General features: G+C 38.1%; 1 protein-coding gene across 4 annotated transcripts in view; it reads left to right on the forward strand.

Annotated features, from left to right (window-relative positions):
- The window catches only part of ITGAV (integrin subunit alpha V), a 99,143-nt gene that overhangs the window by 23,114 nt on the left and 54,002 nt on the right, over window positions 1-22,027 (forward strand). For all 4 annotated transcript variants that reach the window (XM_026492377.4, XM_057303301.1, XM_026492378.4 and 1 more), the window contains exons 3-4: window positions 17,493-17,584; window positions 20,390-20,504. In XM_026492377.4, coding sequence (XP_026348162.2) covers window positions 17,493-17,584; window positions 20,390-20,504 — 207 coding nt within the window. The remainder of the gene's footprint in view (window positions 1-17,492; window positions 17,585-20,389; window positions 20,505-22,027) is intronic.

Raw genomic sequence — 22,027 nt, forward strand, 5'->3', positions numbered from 1 at the left:
AGCTTCATCATGTTTTCTTCTGGCTCTGCTTTTGACTCTTGTTTGCTTTTGTAAAACAATCTAATTTTATATAAAAGATGTTTCTCAACACCTCTGTGTGAATTAGTAACACTTTCTCATGTTCATAGATTGTGATTTCAGAACTTGCTTTTATGTCACAAATAATTAATTTTCAGTTGTCTGCAACTCCAAACACTTTGAGTTTAGGTATTTTTATCTTGTGTCATTTTAAATCAACACAATGATGCTTCTAAAGACTTTTAGGGACATTTTAAAGTTTATAAAGCAAATCACCCTTTAATACTGATACCTAATTGCTACATATTATCTATCAGAGTTTCTTAATTAAGAAACTATTTTGTTACTAAATCAAAGAAGTCATTAACCTCCAATTTGGTTTTCAATAATATCTAGAATTTTGATTTTTTTAATGAATTATTTTTTGCAATATTTTGCTCTATAGTTTGACTCTGAAACAGAATTTAAACATAGAATAGAGGAATAGGAATAGTAATGCTTACCAATTTATTAAATGTTCTTGAATTTTAGGAACTAAAACTGCTTTCTGTGTGGAAGATGAAAATGTAAACAAAGTTGATTAAGAGGATATATAGTGGACACCTGGGTTGTTCAGTTGGTTAAGCATCCAACTCTTGATTCAGCACAGGTCATGATCTCAAGGTGGTGAGATCAAGTCCCAAGTCAGGCTCCATGCTGGGTGTGGAGCCTGCTTGGGATTCTCTCGCTTCCTCTCTCTCTCTCTGCCCCTCCCCAGCCTGTATTCTCTCTCTCTCTCAAAAAAAGCTGGGGTGGGGGGACTGTAGAAGCTCCTGACTAAAGCTTTTATATGTGAAGATTGATAACATAGCCACACGACTCCCCCCCCCACCTTTTAAAACATATAAATAATTCCTATTCATTGATTGAACAAATGAGAAAACACCAAGAGGCAGAAAGAAAAAAAAATCTCCCAAATCCCAACCACCCAGGAAACTATTGGCCATAGGATATACTTGAATGTGTGTGGTTAGTATGCTTTTGTATGTACCCCGTGGCCTGTGTAGATACTTGTGTGTGTGTGTGTACACATAAAATTAAAATTTGCTCAATTTATCTCCTATTCTGTGAGGTATTTGGTTGCTTTTTTAAAGATATTATAACAAAGCTTGGACATGCTTATTAAGTCTTCATATTTTTTATTTATTTAGGATTTCTAAAAATGAAACTTAGAAGCCAGTGAGATGTATTTTTTTAACATACTTCTGATACATATTTGCAAGTAGGAAAAAAATGATGCAACCTATCCCTGAACCAAGCTTTCTTAGTCTTGGTTAGTCCCACAGGTGAAACACTTATGTTCTAATTTGTATTTCTGATTTCTAGGGAGGTTAAGTCTTTTCTCATATGTTCATTAGCTCTTTCTATTTTTTTTTTTTTGTATTCTCTATTCTTATTCTTGATCTGTTACCCTACTAATGCATCTGTTTATTTCTGTTAATTTTGAAAAGCTGTCTTTTATTATATGCATACATTTTTGCTCAGTATTGCAGTTATCTTTGAACTTGACAAGTTTGTCATTTGTTTTTTTAAAAGAGCTTTATTGAGGTATAATTTACCATAAAATTCACTGGTGTGCAATTTTTAAGTCTACAATTCAGTGAATTTTACCATATTTATAGTTATACAGATATTATTATAATCTAATTCCAGAGCATTTCCCTCACCTTAAAAAGAAAAACCTCATGTTCATTGTCATCTTCTCTCCCATTTGCACCCCTAACCCTGAGCAATCAAAAATCCACTTTCTAGGTCTACGTGTTTCCCTTCTCTGGATATTTCATATAAATAGAATTATACATTATGTGGTCTTCTGTGTCTGGCAGTTCATCCGTGTGGTCACATGGGTCAGCGCTCCTTTCCTCTTTTGTTGCCCAGTTATATTCCCTGAACCCTTGTTTATTCATTCACTAGTAAATGTACATTTGGGTTGTTTCTACTTTTTGGTTACTGTAAATAATGTTGCTATGAACATTCATGTGCAAGTCTTTGTCTGGACATATGGTTTCATTTCTCTTGGATGGATACCTAGGAGTGAAATTACTGGGTCATATAGTAACTCTGTGTTTAGCTTTTTTAAGAAACTGCCAAACTATTTAAAAAATTGGCCACATCACACCATTTTACATTCCTACTAGCAATATGTGAGGATTCCAGTTTCTCCACATCCTTATGGACATATGTTATTTTACCTTATTATAGCCATTCTAGTGAATGTGAAGTGGTATTTCATTGTGCTTTTGATTTGTGTAGACCTGATGGCTAGTGATGTTGAGCATCTTTTCATGTACTTACTTCTGGCCATCTCTGTATCCCCTTTGGAGAAACATCTATTGAAGTTCTTTGCCTGTTTTTAATTGGGCTGTTTTTTATTCTTGAGTTGCAAGGAGGAGGGGTGTGTGTGTGTTCATTATGGATACAGGTCTCCTATTGAATATAAGCTTTGCGAAGTTTTCTCCCATGCTGTGGGTTGTCTTTTCACTTTTCTTTATGTTTTTTGAAGCTCAAAAGTTTTAAATTTTGATTAAGTCCAATTTATCAACCTTTTGTCTCTTGGACTTTGGTTTCCTAAATCTTATCTAATCTTTGAAGGTTTATTCCTGTTTTCTTATAAGCATTTTATGGTTTTAGCTCTTAGATTTAAGTGTGTGATCTATCTTTTTTTTTTTTTTAATGGCTTGAGATAGGGTTTCTCATTAATCTTTTTGCCTATGTAAGGATATTCAGTTGTCCCAGCACCATTTGTTGAAAACACTATTTCTTTCCCATTGAATTTTCTTGGCAACTTTTTAAAAAATCAGTTGACTGTAAATGTAATAGTGCCATTGATGTTAAAATGTACTCTATGTATTTCTAAAACATGCTAATTTTAAGTCATCACTGACTGTAATACTTAGATTTCAAAGATGTTAATAGTATCTTAATATTTGCAGCTCCAAAGCAGTGAAATACATTATTTCAGAATAGCATTAGGTTACAAATACCAGCACTGCCTGACTACCTCGTCGTTGTTTTCTCTCAAGTATCTTTTATAGCATTTGTGACTCCCTGAAGATATATAATTATTTGCTTAGTATTTCTCTCTCTTGAAAGCCAGGGACCTTATCTGTCCCATTTACTGCTATATACTCCTTGCCTTTAGATGTAGAAGCTACCCATGATTTATTTATTTAACTGAATGATCAAAGAGATTTCTTCCTCTGGCCTGTTAATTTTCAAAATAAGCAATATTGGGAGATTTTTCTTTGAGGCTTATATGAAGTGCAACTGAGCAAAAGTTATGTTTGAGGTAAAAAGCTGCTTAAAGAAGCTTGTAAATTGTTTATTTTATTAAAGGATGACTGTAGGGTAGCATTGTTTTGTTTTGTTTTTTTGAGGTACAATTGATATATGATATTCATTTCAGATATACAACAAATGATTTAATATTTGTATATATTGCAAAATGATCACAATTAGTTAATGTCTGTCACCGTACATAGTTACAGAACTTTTTTTCTTGTTACGAAAACTTTTAAGATCCACTGTCTTAGCAACTTTAAAATACACAATACAGTAGTATTTACTATAGTCACCATGATGCTGTATATTACATTGTTTTTGTAGTCACTTATTTGAGCAAAGAATAAGCTCTCTGAGGACCTAAATAATTTCTTTATCCATAGAGTCATATAATTATGAATAGGAACCAAATGAGTAAAAACACAGGTAACTTCCAAATAGAAGCTATTGCCTTGGTTCATTCTTCTTGACTTTGGTCTTTTCAAAAAAGATGACATAATCTTGTTGCTGCAAAGGATATTCTTTAGGTATGAAAAGAAGCGTCAGCAACAACAACAAAAATTAGCTTTAGGGTGATAAGGTAACTTTGTTTCTTAAAAAAAAAAATCCCCTGTAGAGCAAGTTGAATGTTCATCAGTGTCTTTTGAAACACGCCGAGGAAATGAGAAGAAATGAGAAGAGCTGGCTACTAGTCAGGGGGCAGAGTGTAAAGTTGTGACGGTTTACTCTGCTCAACATGCTTCTTTCCTGAAGTATTCAATTCAGTTCAATCAGGGAGTCTGATAAAATGCAACTGACAGTTTAAAAGCAGGCAAAAAAAGACATTAAATTTTCAACCCTCTAGTGACTTACTTGTTAATTACATCAAGTTTCTCATCATCAACATCAACATTTTCCTTTATGTATTTTTGAAAGTGATAGAACAGTTTTATGTTAATTTATGTTACATGGGGCAGTTTCTTCTCATTTTTACCATTGTGAGATAGTTTTTTCCCCTTTAATTTATTTGGAAGATCAGAGCTAGTCTTCCAACGTGTTTTATAGAACTATGGATAGATATCTTTGTTCTTGGGGTGCCTGAGTGGCTCAGTCAGTTGAACGTCTAACTCTTGGTTTTGGCTCAGGTCCTGATCTCAGGGTCCTAGGATAGAGCCCCACGTTGGGCTCTGAGCTCAGTGGGGAGCCTGCTTGCCCCTCCCCCTCCTTTAAAATAAATCAATCTTTAAAAAAGAAAGAAAAGAAATTTTTATTCTTTCTTGACTGTTGCCTGAGGAGACATTTCATCTAACACTGCAATTTCTGCAGTTGTCTGTGTCTAATTCCCCTTTCAAGGTTGGTGGCATGGTCCGAGCAGCCTGTGGGGTTCCAGCGTCACTTGAAATGGTGACTTCAGGGCTGTGACTCAAAATATTTACTTCACTCAGGCCCCAGAATCGCTGCCAGATTCAGCCAGGTTATGAATGAACTTCTTGTCAGTTTGTTCAGAGAGCACACTTTCCTTTTCTTTCTCCCCACCCACCCCTCTGTTCACACTTCCTCTGAGTGAAACTGCTGCCTGAATCAAGTATTTTAAGGCTTGGTCTCTGGGAAAAAAGTTCTGATTGGTAAAGAAAAACTTCCTTTTGAGGAAACTTCTTGAAAATTTGGTAGTCTGAGGTTGTGACCTTGTTGAAACTGAAAGCATTCAAAGCAATGGGTAATACGAATTTGCTTAAAGACTCTTGCCTACGTTTTTTTTTTTTTTTTGAGATTTTATTCATTTATTTGAGAGAGAGATAGAGGGGGGAGGGGCAAAGGAAGAGGGAGAAGTAGGCTCCCTACTGAGCAGGGAGCCTGATGCGGGACTCCCAAAGAGGGACTCAATCCCAGGTCCCTGGGATCATGACCTGGGCAGAGAGCAGAGGTTTAACTGACTGAGCCACCCAGGCGCCCTGACTCTTGCCCAAATTTTGGATACCAGTGTATGCCAATGCATTGTAACCAAATAGATTTTACTTCTTTTGTTTGGCAATGTAATTGAAAACACATTTAATCATGTGATACTTAAGGCATGGCTGTTTTTTGGGCATATGACAGTTCTAGTAAAGCTCCAGGCTTTTCTTTTTTTTTTTTTTTCTTTTTCTCTCACTTTTTTGTAAAGATTTTATTTATTAGAGAGAGAGAGGGAGCACATGCATGAGAGAGCACAAACCGGGGGTTGGTGAGGGGGCCAGAAGGAGAGGGAGAAGCAGGCTCCCCGATGAGCAGGGAGCCCGACATAGGGCTCAATCCCAGGACCCTGAGATCATGACCTGAGCCAAAGGTAGACTTTCAACCGACTGAGCCACCCAGGTGCCCTGGCTCCAGGTTTTTCAAATGTACTTTCTTGTATCAAAAAAACCCATATGGCTTGATGTTTTCTCACATTTGGCTGGTAGTCCTTCATTCTTATAAAAAGCAATTGGAAAAAGCTTGCCAAATGGAAAGACCTTTGGGTTTTCATGTTCCACAATACTTGATGATGAAAATAAAAAGTTGTAAAATTTGTAATTCTTTTCCATGACATTTTCTAGCTTAAGCTACACCTCTTACCCACAAAGGCAGATATCATAATCATTATAGCAGCGAATGTTTTTGATACTTGTCTAGAAAGGAAATAGAACATGGTAGCAATGGAGAAGCACATGCTACTTGACCGTGTGGAGCAGTATCCTGTTGCCACCACATGCAAATTTAGAGAAGAGTCTATTTCTTCAGAAAAAAAATTCAGAGATAGTTTTTCAATGGAAAACTGGATAATATTAAAGAAAGAGGAAACTTCTCTTCCACCTTCCAGGAATATAATTAAAGAAAAATTGCTTAGCATAGAGGGCAATTCAAAAACCCCATGAACCCCATTCTTAGCATGGCAATAAATAAAGCTCTGGACAACCACGCCCCTCCTGACCCTTCTCTTTAGTCATATCCAACAACTCACAGTTTTCTAAAAAATTCTGTCATATCTGCTCTTTCATTTCTTGCCGCAGATTGTCCCTTGGCCCAGAAAGCATTCTCTTCCTTGTACTCTGCCACCCTCTTCCCAGAACATTTCACACATTCCTCTGCCATTGTTCCACCATCATTGCTTGTTTCTGTGATTGTCTCTTTGGAGGGAGATATTTCCCTCAGGGTCAGACTCCTATTTCATCTTGCGCCAGGGTCATGAAAGGACAACTGCAACTTCAGGGTTTCTATCAAGAATGGAAGGAATAAGGTTTTCCAGGTTAGAAGCCCATGGTTACAAAGGCAGGTGGAAATTGAGCAGGGACTTGGAAGTGAGAATGTGCATGACTTAGTTTCAGGAACTGGAGGCTGAGGGTAAGGGAACTCTCACATACAAAAATAAGTATATGTTGAAGCCTTGAAAAAAATTCCTGCATTAGAATAATATATATTACTCCCCATTTTCTGGAGGGTTTATCATGTTAATTTATCATTTAGTCCATCTCAAACCCCAAAAATGGTGCTATGCTGTGCTTCTTATGTAATATTTGAAGAGAAAGTACATAAGACTTCAAGGGAATATGAAGATTTTTTTCTTTCTTTTTTTTTTTTTTTTAAATATTATATTCATTTGAGAGAGAGAGCACGAGAGCAGAGAGCACAAGTGGGGGCAAGGGGCAGAGGGAGAGGGAGAAGCAGACTCCCCGCTGAGCAGGGAGCCCCGATGTGGGGCTTGATCCCAGGACCCTGGGATCATGACCTGAGCCGAAGGCAGAGGCTTAACCGACTGAGCCACCCATGTGCCCAAGGGAATGTGTATGTCTCTTAAATCAAAATAGAAATATTCTTAAATGAAACTAAGAGAGAGAAGGATTGGTTAAATAAACTACTATATAGCTATATAATGATGTACTTACTATACAACAATGAAAATGATGCTGTAGGTCAACCTTTATTGATGTATTGTTAAGGGGGGAAAAGGTGTGTACATTTATATATAATAGTAACTTTAATGTTTTGTGAATATTGGCTTAAAATGTATATTCTACAAGTAAAAGGATATGCATGTATTCATGAAACAAGTCTTTAGGATAAACACCAAAATATTAGCAGAGGTCATTTCTTTATGGGGGATTGTGGAATTTAGATTTGTCCTTACATGTGGCTTTATGTCTTAATTTGTTTTGTAATGTTTTGTAATCAGAGTATATACAATAAAGAGTTCAAATAAAGAGAAATCAAAGATATTCTGTTGGGGCCTTATAATACATATAGTGGGTACTTGTTGGTTGCTATATTTTTAACATTTTTAAACTTACATAAAATTTGAAACTGTAATACAATGAACAATATACCTTTCATCTAGATTCAACAATTGCTGCAGATATGGTAACATTTTTCCCCTAAGCATCAGAGCATGTATCTCCTAAGAACTAGGATCTGCCCTTACATAATCACAACACTATTATCACAGTCTAGAAACATGTCATTATTATAATGCTATCATGTACTGTGCAGTCCATATTTAAATTTCCACAATTATCCTAATAAAGTTCTTTGTAACTTTTGAAAGAATTTTAGACATAAGATTCAAAGATCATATATTCCATCGGGTTACTGTGTCTCATTCTCTTTTAATCTTTAATCTTCCTTACTATTTTGTTTTTCTTGACATTGACATCTTTGAAGAATCTGGATCAGGTCTTGTAGGCAAGAATAATTGTATTGGCAAGAATATAGTGATTTTGGATACTCCAAGATGAGAGGAGTAAGAGACCTTAGTTTGTCTGGTCCCAGGAATTCAGCTTGATAGCTATCAAATCATTCTGAATACCTGTGAACTCAACCAGAGATCTAAGAAAAAAATAGCTGCAACTCTACAAATAGAAAAGCAACCACTTTCTGCAAGGTAGGAGGTGTGGAGAACTGAATCCAAGGCGATATATGGGAAGATAAACGGGGGGGGGGGAAGGAGCCCCTGTAAACCAGCACCAGAAAGTAATATAGCAATGGAGTGCAAAATCAGAACTTTTAAAAGTCTGTTCCGCTGAAGGACGTCCCTGCCTGAAAGACACTCAGGTGGCAAAGCAGGGCAGAATCCTAGGTGGGACAATGTGGTCTCAGGATCCCTGGGGTCACAGGAAGACGAGGGTTGCCTGGGTGTAGCAGAGTTCCCAGGCATCGGAGAAGGGAAGCTGGCTGTGATCAGTGAACCCAGGAGTGGGCTCTCAGCTTGGGGTTGCCATAAACCTGGAACCACTGCTCGGTTGGGCGACCACTCTGAACAGGGGCCCAGCAAGCGGCAGAACCCCAGCGAGACCCCCCTACCTCCCCCGGGAAGAGCTGTGTGAATGCACACTGCAGGAGTTTGCAGGGTTTGGAGACTTCAAGTGCGGTCCCCTGCCTGAGACAGAAAACTCCATCACAGGCTGGGTGAGCACTGTGTAAGTTGAAGACCTGGGAGACTGGAGTGATTGCCTGCTTTTCCCTGAGGGCGCACTGAGTAGTGGGGGCCTTGAGCTTTCAGGTCTGGGGCTGGATATTGGTAGGTCGCCATTCTCATTCTCATCCTCTAAAGGGCATGGAAAGCCTTCAGGGAACGAAAGCCACATAGAGCAATCTGGAGCAGCTTACTTGGCCTGGCCCCTGGCAAGGGCAATGCAGTTCCACCCAGATTAAAGACACCTGAGAATTCAGTGCAACAGGCCCCTCCCCCAGAAGATCAGCAAGAACATCTAGCTAAGACCAGGTTTCTGATCACAGAGAACTGCAAACTCCAGTGCTAGGGAAAAATAGTATATAGAATTTATGGTTTTGTCCCCTATAATTCTTTAGTCTTTCAATTTTAATTTTTTTCCCTCTTTCCTTTTTCAACCAATTTCTTATATTATCAACTTTTTAAAAAATCTTTTTAAATTTTCATTTTTACACGTACATTCTATCCTTTCATTGTATTTAATTTTATTTTTATATTTATATAAGTCTTTCTTTCTTTACAATTTTGGGATGCAGTTTCTTTTAACAGATCAAAAAACACCCAGAATCTAGTGTCTTGCTCTGTTCTCTTCACCTGACTAATCATATTCTTTCTTTTCTTTTTCTTCTTCTTCCTTTTTTAAAAAGTCTTTTTAAATTTTCATCTTTACAGTTATAGTCTATCCTTTTATTGAGTTTTATTTTATATATATATGTGTGTGTGCATGTGTGTGTGCGTGTTTCTTTCTTTACAATTTTGACAGACTAAAATACATACAGGATCCAGTGTATTCCGTTGTTCTGTTCACCCGCCTGTTTACATTGCTTCTTTTTTTTTTCTTTTAATTTTCAGTTTTACAGTTACATTCTATCCTTTCAATGTATTTAATTTTGTTTTTGTACATATATAAGTTTTTCTTTACAATTTTTGGATCTAGTCTTCTAACAAACAGACCAAAATACATAGAGGATCCAGTGTATTCCTCTGTTCTGTTCTCCTATCTGATTATATTCTCTCTCTTTTTTTTAATTAAAAAAAATTTTTTTTTGTTTTCGGGTCTCTTCTGATTTAGTATATATTTCTCTGGGGTCGTTGTTGCCATTTTAGTATTCTGTTCTTTTGTTCATCTATTCTTATCTGGACAGAGCGATAAGATGGAAGAACTCACCGCTAAAAAGAGAACAGGAGGCAGTACTTACTGCAGGGACCTAATCAGTATGGATATAAGTAAGAGGTCAGAGCTAGAGTTCAGAATAATGATTATAAAGATACTACCTGGGCTTGAAAAAAGCATAGAAGACACTAGAGAATACATTTCTGGAGAAATAAAATAACTAAAATCTAATCAAGTCAAAATAAAAAAGGCTATTGAGATGCAATAAAAAATGGAGGCTCTAACGAGGATAAATGAGACAGGAATTAGTGATATAGAAGACAAAACGATGGCGAATAAAGAAGCTGAGAAAAAGAGAGATAAACAACTACTAGATCATGAGGGGTGAATTTGAGAGATAAGTGATACCATAAAGTGAAACAATACTAGAATAACTGGGATCCCAGAAGAAGACGAAAGAGAGAGAGGCAGAAGGTATATTGGAGCAAACTGTAGCTGAGAACTTTCCTGATCTGGGGAAGGAAGCAGGCATTCAAGTCCAGGAGGCACAGAGAACCACCCTCAAGGTCAATAAAAATAGGTCAACACCTTGACATATAATAGTGAAGCTTGCAAATTTCAGAGACAAAGAGAAAGTCCTAGCTCAGGACAACCTTAACCTCAATCTACAAGGGTAGAAACATTAGACTGGCAGCAGACCTATCCACAGAGACCTGGAAGGCCAGAAAGGACTGGCATGATATATTCAGGGTGTTAAATGAGAAAAAGATGCAGCCAAGGATACTTTATCGAGGAGGGATGTCATTCAAAATAGGAGGAGAGGTAAAAAGCCTCCAGGACAAACAGAAATTAGAAGAATTTGTGATCACTAAACCAGCCTGGCAAGAAATATTAATGGGGATCCTCTAAGTGAAGAGAGAGCCCAAAAGTAACATAGACCAGAAAGGAACAAAGACAATACATAGAAACAGTGACTTTACAGAAAATACAATGGCACTAAATTTGTATTTGTCAGTAGTTACTCTGAATGTAGTTGGGCTAAATGCCCCAATCAAAAGACACAGGGTATCAGATTGAACAAATAAGCAAGACCCATCCATATGCTGTCTGCAAGAGATGCATTTTAGACCCAAAGACACCTCCACTTTGAAAGTGAGGGGATGGAGAACCATTTATCATGCTAATGGACATCAAAAGAATGCTGGGGTACCAATCCTTGTATCAGACAAATTAGATTTTACACCAAAGACTGTAATAAGAATTGAGGAAGGACACTAAATCATATTTTAAAGGGTCTGTCCAATAAGATCTAACAATTATAAATCTTTATGCTCCTAATATGGGAGCAGCTAATTATATAAACCAAATAATAACAGAATTAAAGAAACACATTGATAATATTACAGTAATAGTAGGGAAATTTAACACTCCACTTACTGCAATGAACAGATCATCTAAGCAGAAGATCAACAAGGAAAAAAGGGCTTTGAATGACACACTGGACCAGATGGACTTCACAGATATATTCAGAGCATTCCATCCTAAAGCAACAGAATACACATTCTCCTCGAATGCACATGGAACATTCTCCAGAATACATCACATACTAGGTCACAACTGGTACCAAAAGTTTGGAATCATTCTCTGTGTATTTTCAGGCCACAGTGCTTTGAAATTGAACTCAATCACAAGAGGAAATTTGGAAAGAACTCAAATACATGGAGGCTAAAGAGCATCCTATTAAAGAATGAATGGGTCAACCAGGAAATTAAAGAAGAGTTTTAAAAATTATGGAATTAAAAAAAATGGAAACAAAGGAAAATGGAAACACTGTTCAAAACCTTTGGGATGCAGCAGAGGTGGTCCTAAGAGGCAAGTATATAGCAATACAAGCCTTTCTCAAGAAACAGGAAAGGTCTGAAATATACAACCTACCTAAGGGAGCTGGAGAAAGAACAGCAAATAAGCCTAAACCCAGCAGCAGAAGAGAATTAATAAAGGTTAGAGCAGAAATCAATGAAATAAAAATCAGAAGAACAGTAGAACAGATCAATGAAACTGGGAGCTGGTTCTTTGAAAGAATTAATAAGATCGATAAACTCCTGGCCAGACTTATAAAGAGAAAAGAGAAAGGACCCAAATAAATAAAGTCATGAATGGAAGAGATCACAACCAACACCAAAGAAATACAATTATAAGAACATATTATGAGCAAATATATGCCACCAAATTAGGCAATCTGGAAGAAATGGATGAATTCTTAGAGATGTATTAACTACCAAAACGGAAACAGGAAGAAATAGAACACTTGAACAGATCCATAACCAGCAAGGAAATTGAAGCAGTGATCAAAAATCTTCCAACAAACAAGAGTCCAGGGCCAGATGGCTTCCCAGGGGAATTCTACCAAACAATAGAAATGGAAGGAAACTTCCAAACTCTTTCTATGAGACCAACATTTCCATGGTCCCAAAGCCAGACCAGGACTCCAGCAAAAAGGAGAATACAGACCAATATCCCTGATGAACATGGATGCAAAAATTGTCACCAAGATGCTAGCCAATAGGATCCAACAGTACATTAAAAGGATTATACACCACAACCAAGTGGGATTTATTTCTGGGCTTCAAGGGTGGTTCAACATCTGCAAATTAGTGTGATACACTTACATAAATAAAAGAACACTACATAAATAAAAGAAAGGACAAGAACCATATGATTATCTCAATCGATGGAGAAAAAGCATTTGACAAAGTACAGCATTCTTTCCTGATCAAAACTGTTCACAGTGTAGAGATAGAGGAAACATACCTCAGTATCATAAAAGCCATATATGAAAAGTGCACAGCAAATATCATTCTCAATAGGGAAAAATTGACAGCTTTTCCCCTAAGGTCAGGAATATGGCAGGGATGTCCACTGTCATCACTGTTGTTCAACATAGTACTGGAAGTGCTAGCCTCAGCAATCAGACAACAAAAAGAAATAAAAAGCATCTATCTGCATTAGCGAAGAAGAAGTCAAACTCTCACTCTTTGCAGATGACATGATACTGTATGTGGAAAACCCAAAAGTCTCTGCCTCCAAATTCCTAGAACTCATTTAGGAATTCAGCAAAGTGTCAGGATATAGAATCAATGCACAGAAATCAGTTGCATTTCTACACACTAACAATGAGCCAGAAGAAAGAGAATTTAAGGAGTTGCTCCCATTTACATTGCACCAAAACCCACAAGATACCTAGGAATAAACCTATCCAAAGTGGCAAAGGATCTGTACTCAGAAAAATATAGAAAAATGACAGAAAATTGAGGGAGACACAATGAATTGGAAAAATGTTCCATGCTCATGGATTGGAAGAACAAACATTGTTAAAATGTCTAAGCTACCTAGTGCAATCTACACATTCAATGCAATCCCTATTAAAGTACCATCAATTGTTTTCACAGAGCTTGAGCAAGTAATCCTAAAATTTGTATGGAATCAGAAAAGACCCTGAATAGCCAAGGGAATGTTGAAAAAGATAACCAAAGCTTGTGGCATCACAATCCCAGACTTCAAGCTCTATTACAAAGGTGTAATCAGTAAGACTGTATGGTACTGGCACAAAAACAGACATCTAGATCAATGGAACAGAATAGCGAACCCAGAAATGGACTCTCAACTCTGTGGTCAATTAATCTTTGACAAAGCAAGAAAGAACATCCAATGGAAAAAAGATAGTCTCTTCAACAAATCGTGTTGGGAAAATTGGAAAACCACATACAGAAGAATGAAACTGGACCATTTTCCTTACAGCGTACACACAAAGAGACTCAAAATGGATGAACGACCTCAGTGTGAGATAGGAATCCATCAAAATCCTAGAGGAGAACACAGGCAGCAACTTCTGTGACCTCGGCCACAGCAACTTCTTGCTAGACTCGTCTCCAAAGGCAAGGGAAACAAAGACAAAAATGAACTATTGGGACTTGATCAAGATTAAAACTTTTGCACAATAAAGGAAGCAGTTGACAAAACCAAAAGACAACTAACTGAATGGGAGGAGACACTTGCAAATGTCTTCCAGATAAAGGGCTAGTACCCAAAGAACAAGTAATCTGATCAAGAAATGGGCAGCAGACGCGAACAGACATTTCTGCAAAGAAGACATCCAAATGGCCAACAGACACATGAAAAAGTGCTCCAAATCACTCGACATCAGGGAAATACAGATCAAAACCCTCAGTGAGATACCACCTCACACCTGTCAGAATGGCTAAAATTAGCAAGTCAGGGAATGATAGGTGTTGGTGAGGATGTGGAGAAAGGGGAATCATCCTGCACTGTTGGTGGGAATGCAAGCTGTGCAGCCACTCTGGAAAACAGTATGGCGGTTCCTCAAAAAGTTGAAAATAGAGCTACCATCTGACCCAACAATAGCACTACTAGTATCTACCCCGAAGATGCAAATGAAGTGATCTGTAGGGGCACCTGCACCCCAGCGTTTTATAGCAGCAAAGTCCAAAATAGCCAGACTGTGGAAAGAGCCCCGATGCCAATGGACAGATTAATGGATAAAGAAGATGTGGTATATGTGTACAATGGAATACTACTCAGGCATCAAAACAAATGAAATCTTGCCATTTGTAACGACGGGGATGAAACTAGAGGGTATTATGCTAAGCGAAATAAGTCAATCAGAGAAAGACCATTAATCATATCTCACTTGTGTGTGGAATTTAAGAAACAAGGCAGAGGAACATAGGGGAAGAGAGGAAGAAATAAAACAAGGTGAAATCAGAGAGGGAGATAAACCATAAGAGACTTAATCATAGGAAACAAACAGGGTTGTTGGAGGGGAGGGTGGTGGAGGGATGGGGCAACTGTGTGATTGGCATTAAGGAGGGCAGGTAATGTAATGAGCACCGGGTATTATATTAGTCTGATGAATCACTGACCTCTACCTCTGAAATTAATAATATTTTATATGTTAATTAATTTTATTTAAATAAAAAATAAAAATAATAAAAAATAAAGACACCCTCCCCTCCCCAAATAAAGAATATAGTGATATTAGTTTTGCATCATTTTGTTTTTGAAATTGGCAGTTGTAGAGCTTATAAGGAAATACATGGAGCCTTAATTTGAACCCTTCTGATGTGGTACAGGCAAAGATTTCTTCTAATAGAGAAAAGCTTTGTTTCTGCTTGGACATCCTTAGGGTCTTGCTGAAAAGGCTTTGTTTTAAATGAGAGCAGAAGGAGGAAATAGCAGTTCTGAGAATGTTGCACTTTTCGTTCACATGCATTATTAGCTCATAAACTCAGTTCCCTTGGGCTAAGATTACCTGACTTTATCTATGGTCTCAGGGGACAATGAGTGGAAGTGAATCTTTCCAAGCACCAGCTGTTTCACAGTCAAGCTGTATTTCTCCTCCCTCATTAATGTAAGGGGTAAATGCCTTCATTTCCTTTGTAGTTAGGCATAGAATAGCAAGTCCGGAACACAGTAAGAGAACAGTTAGCTTGCAGTGGAATAAAAAAAATCTTATTAAGTAACTTGTACCCATGAATTTTATGATTTAAATCATTGAAAATTATCAGTTGGATCCCATTTCGTCCAGAGGCTAAGCTTCTTGGTAATTGTTGGTCAGGCCCTTTTGGAAATAGCAGAATGTGTATTTCTCAAGCTGTGCTAGGCTATATACTTCAGTCGTGCTTTATTTCCAAAGAAAACCCCAAATTTCACTTAAAAAAAAAAAGACCATAGATAGAGACTTTTGGAGATTGACACATTAAAGAAAATTTTTTCATAATAATGATAAAGGGGGGGCTCCTGGGTGGCTCAGTCAGTTAAGCATCTGCCTTTGGCCCAGGTCATGATCCCGGGGTCCTGGGATCGAGTCCCACATTGGGCTCCCTGCCTAGTGGGGAGGCTCCTTCTCCCTCTCCGTCTGCCCCTCCCTGCTGCTTATCTGCTCCCTCTCTTTCTCTCATGCTTTCTCTCTCTCTCTCAAATAAGTAAATCTAAAAAAAATAAAAAGGTAAAAGAATAGTATAGTGAACAGTGTTATACCCTTTACCTTGTCTGTAAGACAGCTGGTGTTATTGAAATTCTCATTAATTATTTATAACTTCAGTTGGTCTTAAGTCTTCAGAATGGAACTGAATAACCATAGCACTACCTTAGATGAGTGAGATTTAGGGAATGGATTTAACATAAGCCTTTTGATGATTTTTACACATTGGCTGGCAGTCTTAAAATTAACCCTTGTCTGCTGTATTTGTCTGATATAGTTCTTGAAATATATGTTGGGTTGGTTTTTTTTTTTTTTTTTTAGATTTATTTATTTATTTTAGATTGAGAGAGTGCACATGTGACTGGGGGTAGGAACAGAGGGGAGGGAGAGAGAATCTCAAGCAGACTCCAAGCTGAGCACAGAGCCTGATATGGGGCTCCATCTCAGGACCCTGAGATCATGACCTGAGCTGAAACCGAGAGTTGGACACTCAACCCACTGTGCCATCCAGGTGCCCCTTGGAATACATGTTTATAAAGAATGATTATTATAGATTTTAAGAGGAACAGACTAGACTTTAAAACCAATTAATTAGTCTCTTTCTCTCTAAAAAAAAAGAAAAAAAAAAGGTCTCTCTTTCCCCAAATGCTTTATGGATATGTTTCCATAATTTCTTCCTTGACCAATTTAACAGCTTTTCAATGGACAGGATTTTTTCCTTTCCTTTCCTTTCCTTTCCTTTCCTTTCCTTTCCTTTCCTTTCCTTTCCTTTCCTTTCCTTTCCTTTCTTTTCGATTCTTTTTTCCAGTGCTTTACATGAGTGGCTGGTACATTGGGAATAATTTTCTCAATAATGTAAACTGAAAATAAATATTTGCATGTAGTGTGCCAAATCTAATTCTTTTCCCCACCAGCCAAATCATGTCTTCTAGATTCTGACTCCTGTGTTGTAATGTCATTCACACATAGTCTTTTACTTTAGTCTTTTGCTACTGGTGTTTTATAAAGGCAGTAGCGTCTTTTTTTTTTTTTTTTTAAGATTTTATTTATTTATTTGTCAGAGAAAGAGAGAGCACAAGGAGGGGTAGTAGCATCAGGCAGAGGGAGAAGCAGACTCTGCACTGAGCAAGGAGCCCTACATGGAACTTGATCCCAGTACCCTGGGATCGTGACCTGAGCTGAAGGCAGACGCTTAACTGACTGAGCCACCCAGGCATTCTGGCAGTAGCCTTTTGTTTTCATAAATTTCTTTATATCACAGAACTTGTGGGAGTATAGTAGGTAATTATAAGTATTTGTTTAATAGTTAATTATCCTATACTTTAGCAGTTGGGAAGCTTTACTTAGTATTACTTTTTCACATCTGCATTATAATAGTTAATAGGGATTAATAACAACCCTGAGACACTTCTAGTCATCCTGTGTTTTATTTTTTGATTAGTTGAAAGTTCCTGACATTCATAAAGTATATGAGAAAAATAGCTAATGTGGTATTTGATTAATGAAAGGCACACTGTTTGTACACCTGGTTGGATTGAAATAAACTCTGTTATACTAAGAATATATATTTTGTTTCTCACCCCTCACAATATTGTTCTTAGGCAATAGAGATTATGCCAAGGATGATCCTTTGGAGTTTAAGTCTCACCAGTGGTTTGGAGCATCTGTGAGATCAAAACAGGATAAAATTTTGGTAAGTCTTTTGGTTATTTCCTTGTAGGTGAGCTTAGCCAATTTATGTGGAAACATAGGAGATTTTATGTTTGAAAGCTGATAATAAAACTCTTGTGTTTGGGGAGCACAGTGCATGATGAGATAAGATAGCTCTGACCAAAGGCCATCCTATCTAAGGATCCCACCAATCCTGCCCTTCACAGACTTGAATTCTGCTACTTTCTGCCTTCATTCCTACCTTGTTCCTTTCTCCTGCCCCTGTGGGTACTTCCTGTCAGTATGTTTCTATCCAGCCAGGTTTTGGACTAGTGGGCCTATCATTAATCAAACACACCAGTACCTCTTCTCTTTCAAAATACAACAGCCTTCCCTTTACCTCTTCCCCACTGCTGTGCCTCATTACTTTGCTCCTCTTTTCAGCAACGTTTTGAAAGTGTTTTCTACAGTCACCATCTCTACTTTCTTCACATTTTCTTCCCAACTACTGCAGTCAGGCTCAGGTAGGCATGGCCAAAGTTACCCTTGGCTATTTGGTCACTGAAATCACTGGTACTTGTTCTTATGTTTCTTGTCCTGTCAGCACCATTCAGCAAGGTCAGTTAGCCCATTCTTTCTGAAATGCTTTTCTTCCCTTGGCTTCTGGAACATTGTATTTTCCTGGTTTTCTCCCATTTCCTTGCCTGCTCCTTGCAGTCTCCTCTTCTGCTCAGTCTCTAAATGTTGGGTTGTCCCTAGGCTGTGTTCTGGACCCCCATCTTCTCTATCTGTACCTTTTACCTGGCTGTTCCTATCCTGTCTCATGCCTGTAAATAAAATCATGTGTTATAATCCCCAAATCTATCTCTCTAGCTCTTAATTCTCCTTGGATTTTCAGAGTCATATTTCCAAACTAGCTATGTAGAATTTCCATTTGGATTATCTCCTATATTACTCAAAATGAATGTGGCCAAAATAGAACTCTTATTACCTGCTATCAAAAAAGGAAAAAACACAGGGGCACTAGGTGGCTCAGTCGATTGGGCACCTGCCTTCGGCTCAGGTCATGGTCCTGGGGTCCTAAAATCGGGCTCTGCATCAGGCTTCCTGCTCAGCGGGGAGCCTGCTCTCCCTCTGCCTCTCCCCCTGCTTGTGCTCTAAACAAACATACACACACACACACACACACACACACACAAAGATAACTGTTTTCATATAAAACTTCCCCAGCTTGTTTAGAGGCATGGCTCTCTACCCCATCCACCAGTAAGCCCTATCAGTTTTGCTTCCAGAATATATCCCACATCCATCAATAAATCATCAACTGCACTATTTCCACCTGGTATCAAGCCACCATCATTACCCGCTTGGGTTACTACAGTGGCTCTCCTCCTCTTTCTGCTTCCTCTCCTGCCGCATCTACAGTCCGTTCTCCATAGGAGGACCAGAGTGAATCAGAGCATGTCATCTGCTTGATTAAAACAGTCAGGTGGTTTTCCATCACTCTCAGAAGACAAATCCTGCTTCTTCTGGCTTATGAGCGTCTCCATAATCAGGTCACTGGCTCTTGTCTCTCTGGCATCATCTCACTCCACCTCACATGCTTTAGCTACACTGGTCTTTATTCCTTCCACGTGGCAAGTCACTGCAGTTAGTATCTTAGTGTTTTTGTTCCCTCTGCCTATGTTGTGCTCATCTTGTTGATTTTCACTTGGCTAGTTCCTTGTCATTCTGATTTCAGCTTTAATTTCATTTCCTTAGAAAGCCCTTCCCTGTTTTAATTATCTGCATTGTACTTATTACTGTTTTTTAAAATCTGATTGTAGGGCATTAGGAAAGAATTTGTTTAGGAGCTGAAATTTCAAAGGAGCTTTAGGATGTGTCCAGTTGGACATGAAGGATGGGGTTGAGAGTGCGGGCACTCTAGGCAGAAAGCAAAGAAGCAAAAATAAGCAGAAGGAGCAAATAATCCTTGTACATGAAGCATCAAATAAATACATTTAGAAAAGTAGCAGTAATCATCTTTCACTTTTTTCAGGGTAAATATAAAATAACCTGCTATTGATGTCTGCAGTGTTTGTGTTAGTGTTTTGCTTCAAAAAAGTATTACAGAGGGGCGCCTGGGTGGCACAGCGGTTAAGCGTCTGCCTTCGGCTCAGGGCGTGATCCCGGCGTTATGGGATCGAGCCCCACATCAGGCTCCTCCGCTATGAGCCTGCTTCTTCCTCTCCCACTCCCCCTGCTTGTGTTCCCTCTCTCGCTGGCTGTCTCTATCTCTGTCGAATAAATAAATAAAATCTTTAAAAAAAAATGTATTACAGAAAGTTAATTGAACCTTTTTCCAACAAATTAAATTGTTACATTTTGGTAAATTACTGTGTTATTAAAATATGCATTATTCCACTGCTTGTACATGGTGGTAAAATCTGTAACTCTGAAAACAAAAAGGTCATAATTTATTTGGAAAGCAGGTAAAATAAGCACTGCAAAGTTCTATTTTTTTCTTAATAAATTATTTGCTTTGTAATTTAGGGGTATATTCTACATGCATGAGAATGCTATTTAGTTAAAATGTTGATTTGATCTGTGACCATCAGCTTAGTGCATAACATCAAGAAAAGTGCTACAGGAAATAGTTTTGCTAACTATTTTGAAAAAAAAATGTGAGAGAGGTACTTTTTAAATCTGTATGCACCATTGTGGTAAGGAATTCTTGGTATAAGATGGGTTCGATTAACTTTTATTAATGCTTAGGAAGTGTTTCTGAATTCTGGAGTAGTATCGATTGTCTGAAACACTAATTTTTTCTGGGAATTTTTATGCTGTGGACCATCCCCTTTGATTTCAGGCCTGTGCCCCACTGTACCACTGGAGGACTGAAATGAAACAGGAAAGAGAGCCCGTTGGAACATGCTTCCTTCAGGATGGAACGAAGACTGTGGAGTATGCTCCATGCAGATCGAGTATGTATAGGAAGTTGTACCAGCTTTTAAAAGAGGGTTGGGAAGCCTAGTTTGTTAAAAACGTGTGTATTAAAAATTATAGACATATTGTGTGGAGTCAAAAGATGCTCCATTGCTTCTCTAACATAGATGTGGGACTCCCTAGGATTGAACATTCTGTTGCAGTAGGTCTACGTCAGGCCCGGGGACCTTCCTTTTGAGGAAACTCTACAAGTCAATTTAATGCATACCAAAGTTTAAGAACTAGAGCTTTATATTAATAATGATGTTAAATGTAAAAAAAAAAAAGTCTTAAAGAGCCAGAGTTTAAGGAAGGTGAAACATTGAGCTCAGGACTCTGAGTTGGAATTTTCCTCCTTTGATTTTCTTTTTAAGTAATCTCTACACCCAACCTGGGGCTCAAACTCAGAACCCCAGGATCAGTAGTCACACGCTGTACTGACTGAGCCAGCCAGCCAGGCACTCCTGAATTTTCCTTCTTTTAAATCAGAGTTTCTCTGTCAGTCTGTTATCAAGCTTACTCCTCTTTTGGTGATCTAAAAGATCTCACTTTGTTGTCCAATATTATTTGAAATTTCAGAAGAAATTTGTATTGTGACTAAAGGTGATTTTGAGCGCTTATAATTTTGATAATGTTTTTCCAAAGGAGATTCCAGTTCTTTTTTGTTGTTGTTTTTAAAGATTTTATTTATTTATTTGAGAGAGAGAGAGAAAGAGCATGAGTGGGGGAGGGGGCAGAGGGTGAAGCCAACTCCCCACTGAGCAAAGAGCCTGACATGGGGCTCCATCCCAGGGTCCTGAGATCATGGCCTGAGCTGAAGGCAGATGCTTACCTACTGAGACACCCAGGCTTCCCTTAGGCCGATACTTTTTATGTTCCTATGGTCACCAGATAGTTTAGTAGAGAGAATTAGTAGTAGAAGTATAGCATGTAAGACTGTTACTGCTAAATTCTTTTTTTCCATGTTAGGTGACTTAGGACAGCAGGCCAAAGGAATTGTTCAGTCTTCAAAATTCTAAGCACTTGAACCTCCAAGCAGTTGCAAATGATTATTATTAATCATTTATTTATTCACCCAGCAACTTGACCCTATTTGTCGTGAGGGGTACACATCAAAAGTACCTCCCCAGAACTGCATTATTTATTAGGATAGGTCAGCAAACACACCTTACCCAGAACCGAGGAGGTTGGCAGCCCTTTACTCAGTGCTTGGCACCATCTGTGTCATCACCTGTATGTTGCTGTTTTGGTCACAGTACTGTTGTCTTTGTGGTATGTGGAAAATGTGAGAACTAAATTTGTGTTTTTAATTGCTGTGTAGCAAAAATGTTCCTATTGTGAGAAGATAATTTTATAGCTATGAGGAATGGGCTACCTCTTGTGTGCCAGCTGTGTAACTTACCACTTACGTGATGGACACGCATGTAAAAATCACCCTTATTCTCACATGATAGATGTGGGAACTGAAATTCAGAGGGTTGCAAGTTTTTTTTCCTACATCTTCTAGTAGTGAGTGGTCTAA

Source organism: Ursus arctos, unplaced genomic scaffold, assembly GCF_023065955.2.
Source record: "Ursus arctos isolate Adak ecotype North America unplaced genomic scaffold, UrsArc2.0 scaffold_1, whole genome shotgun sequence".
Lineage (NCBI taxonomy): Eukaryota > Metazoa > Chordata > Mammalia > Carnivora > Ursidae > Ursus > Ursus arctos.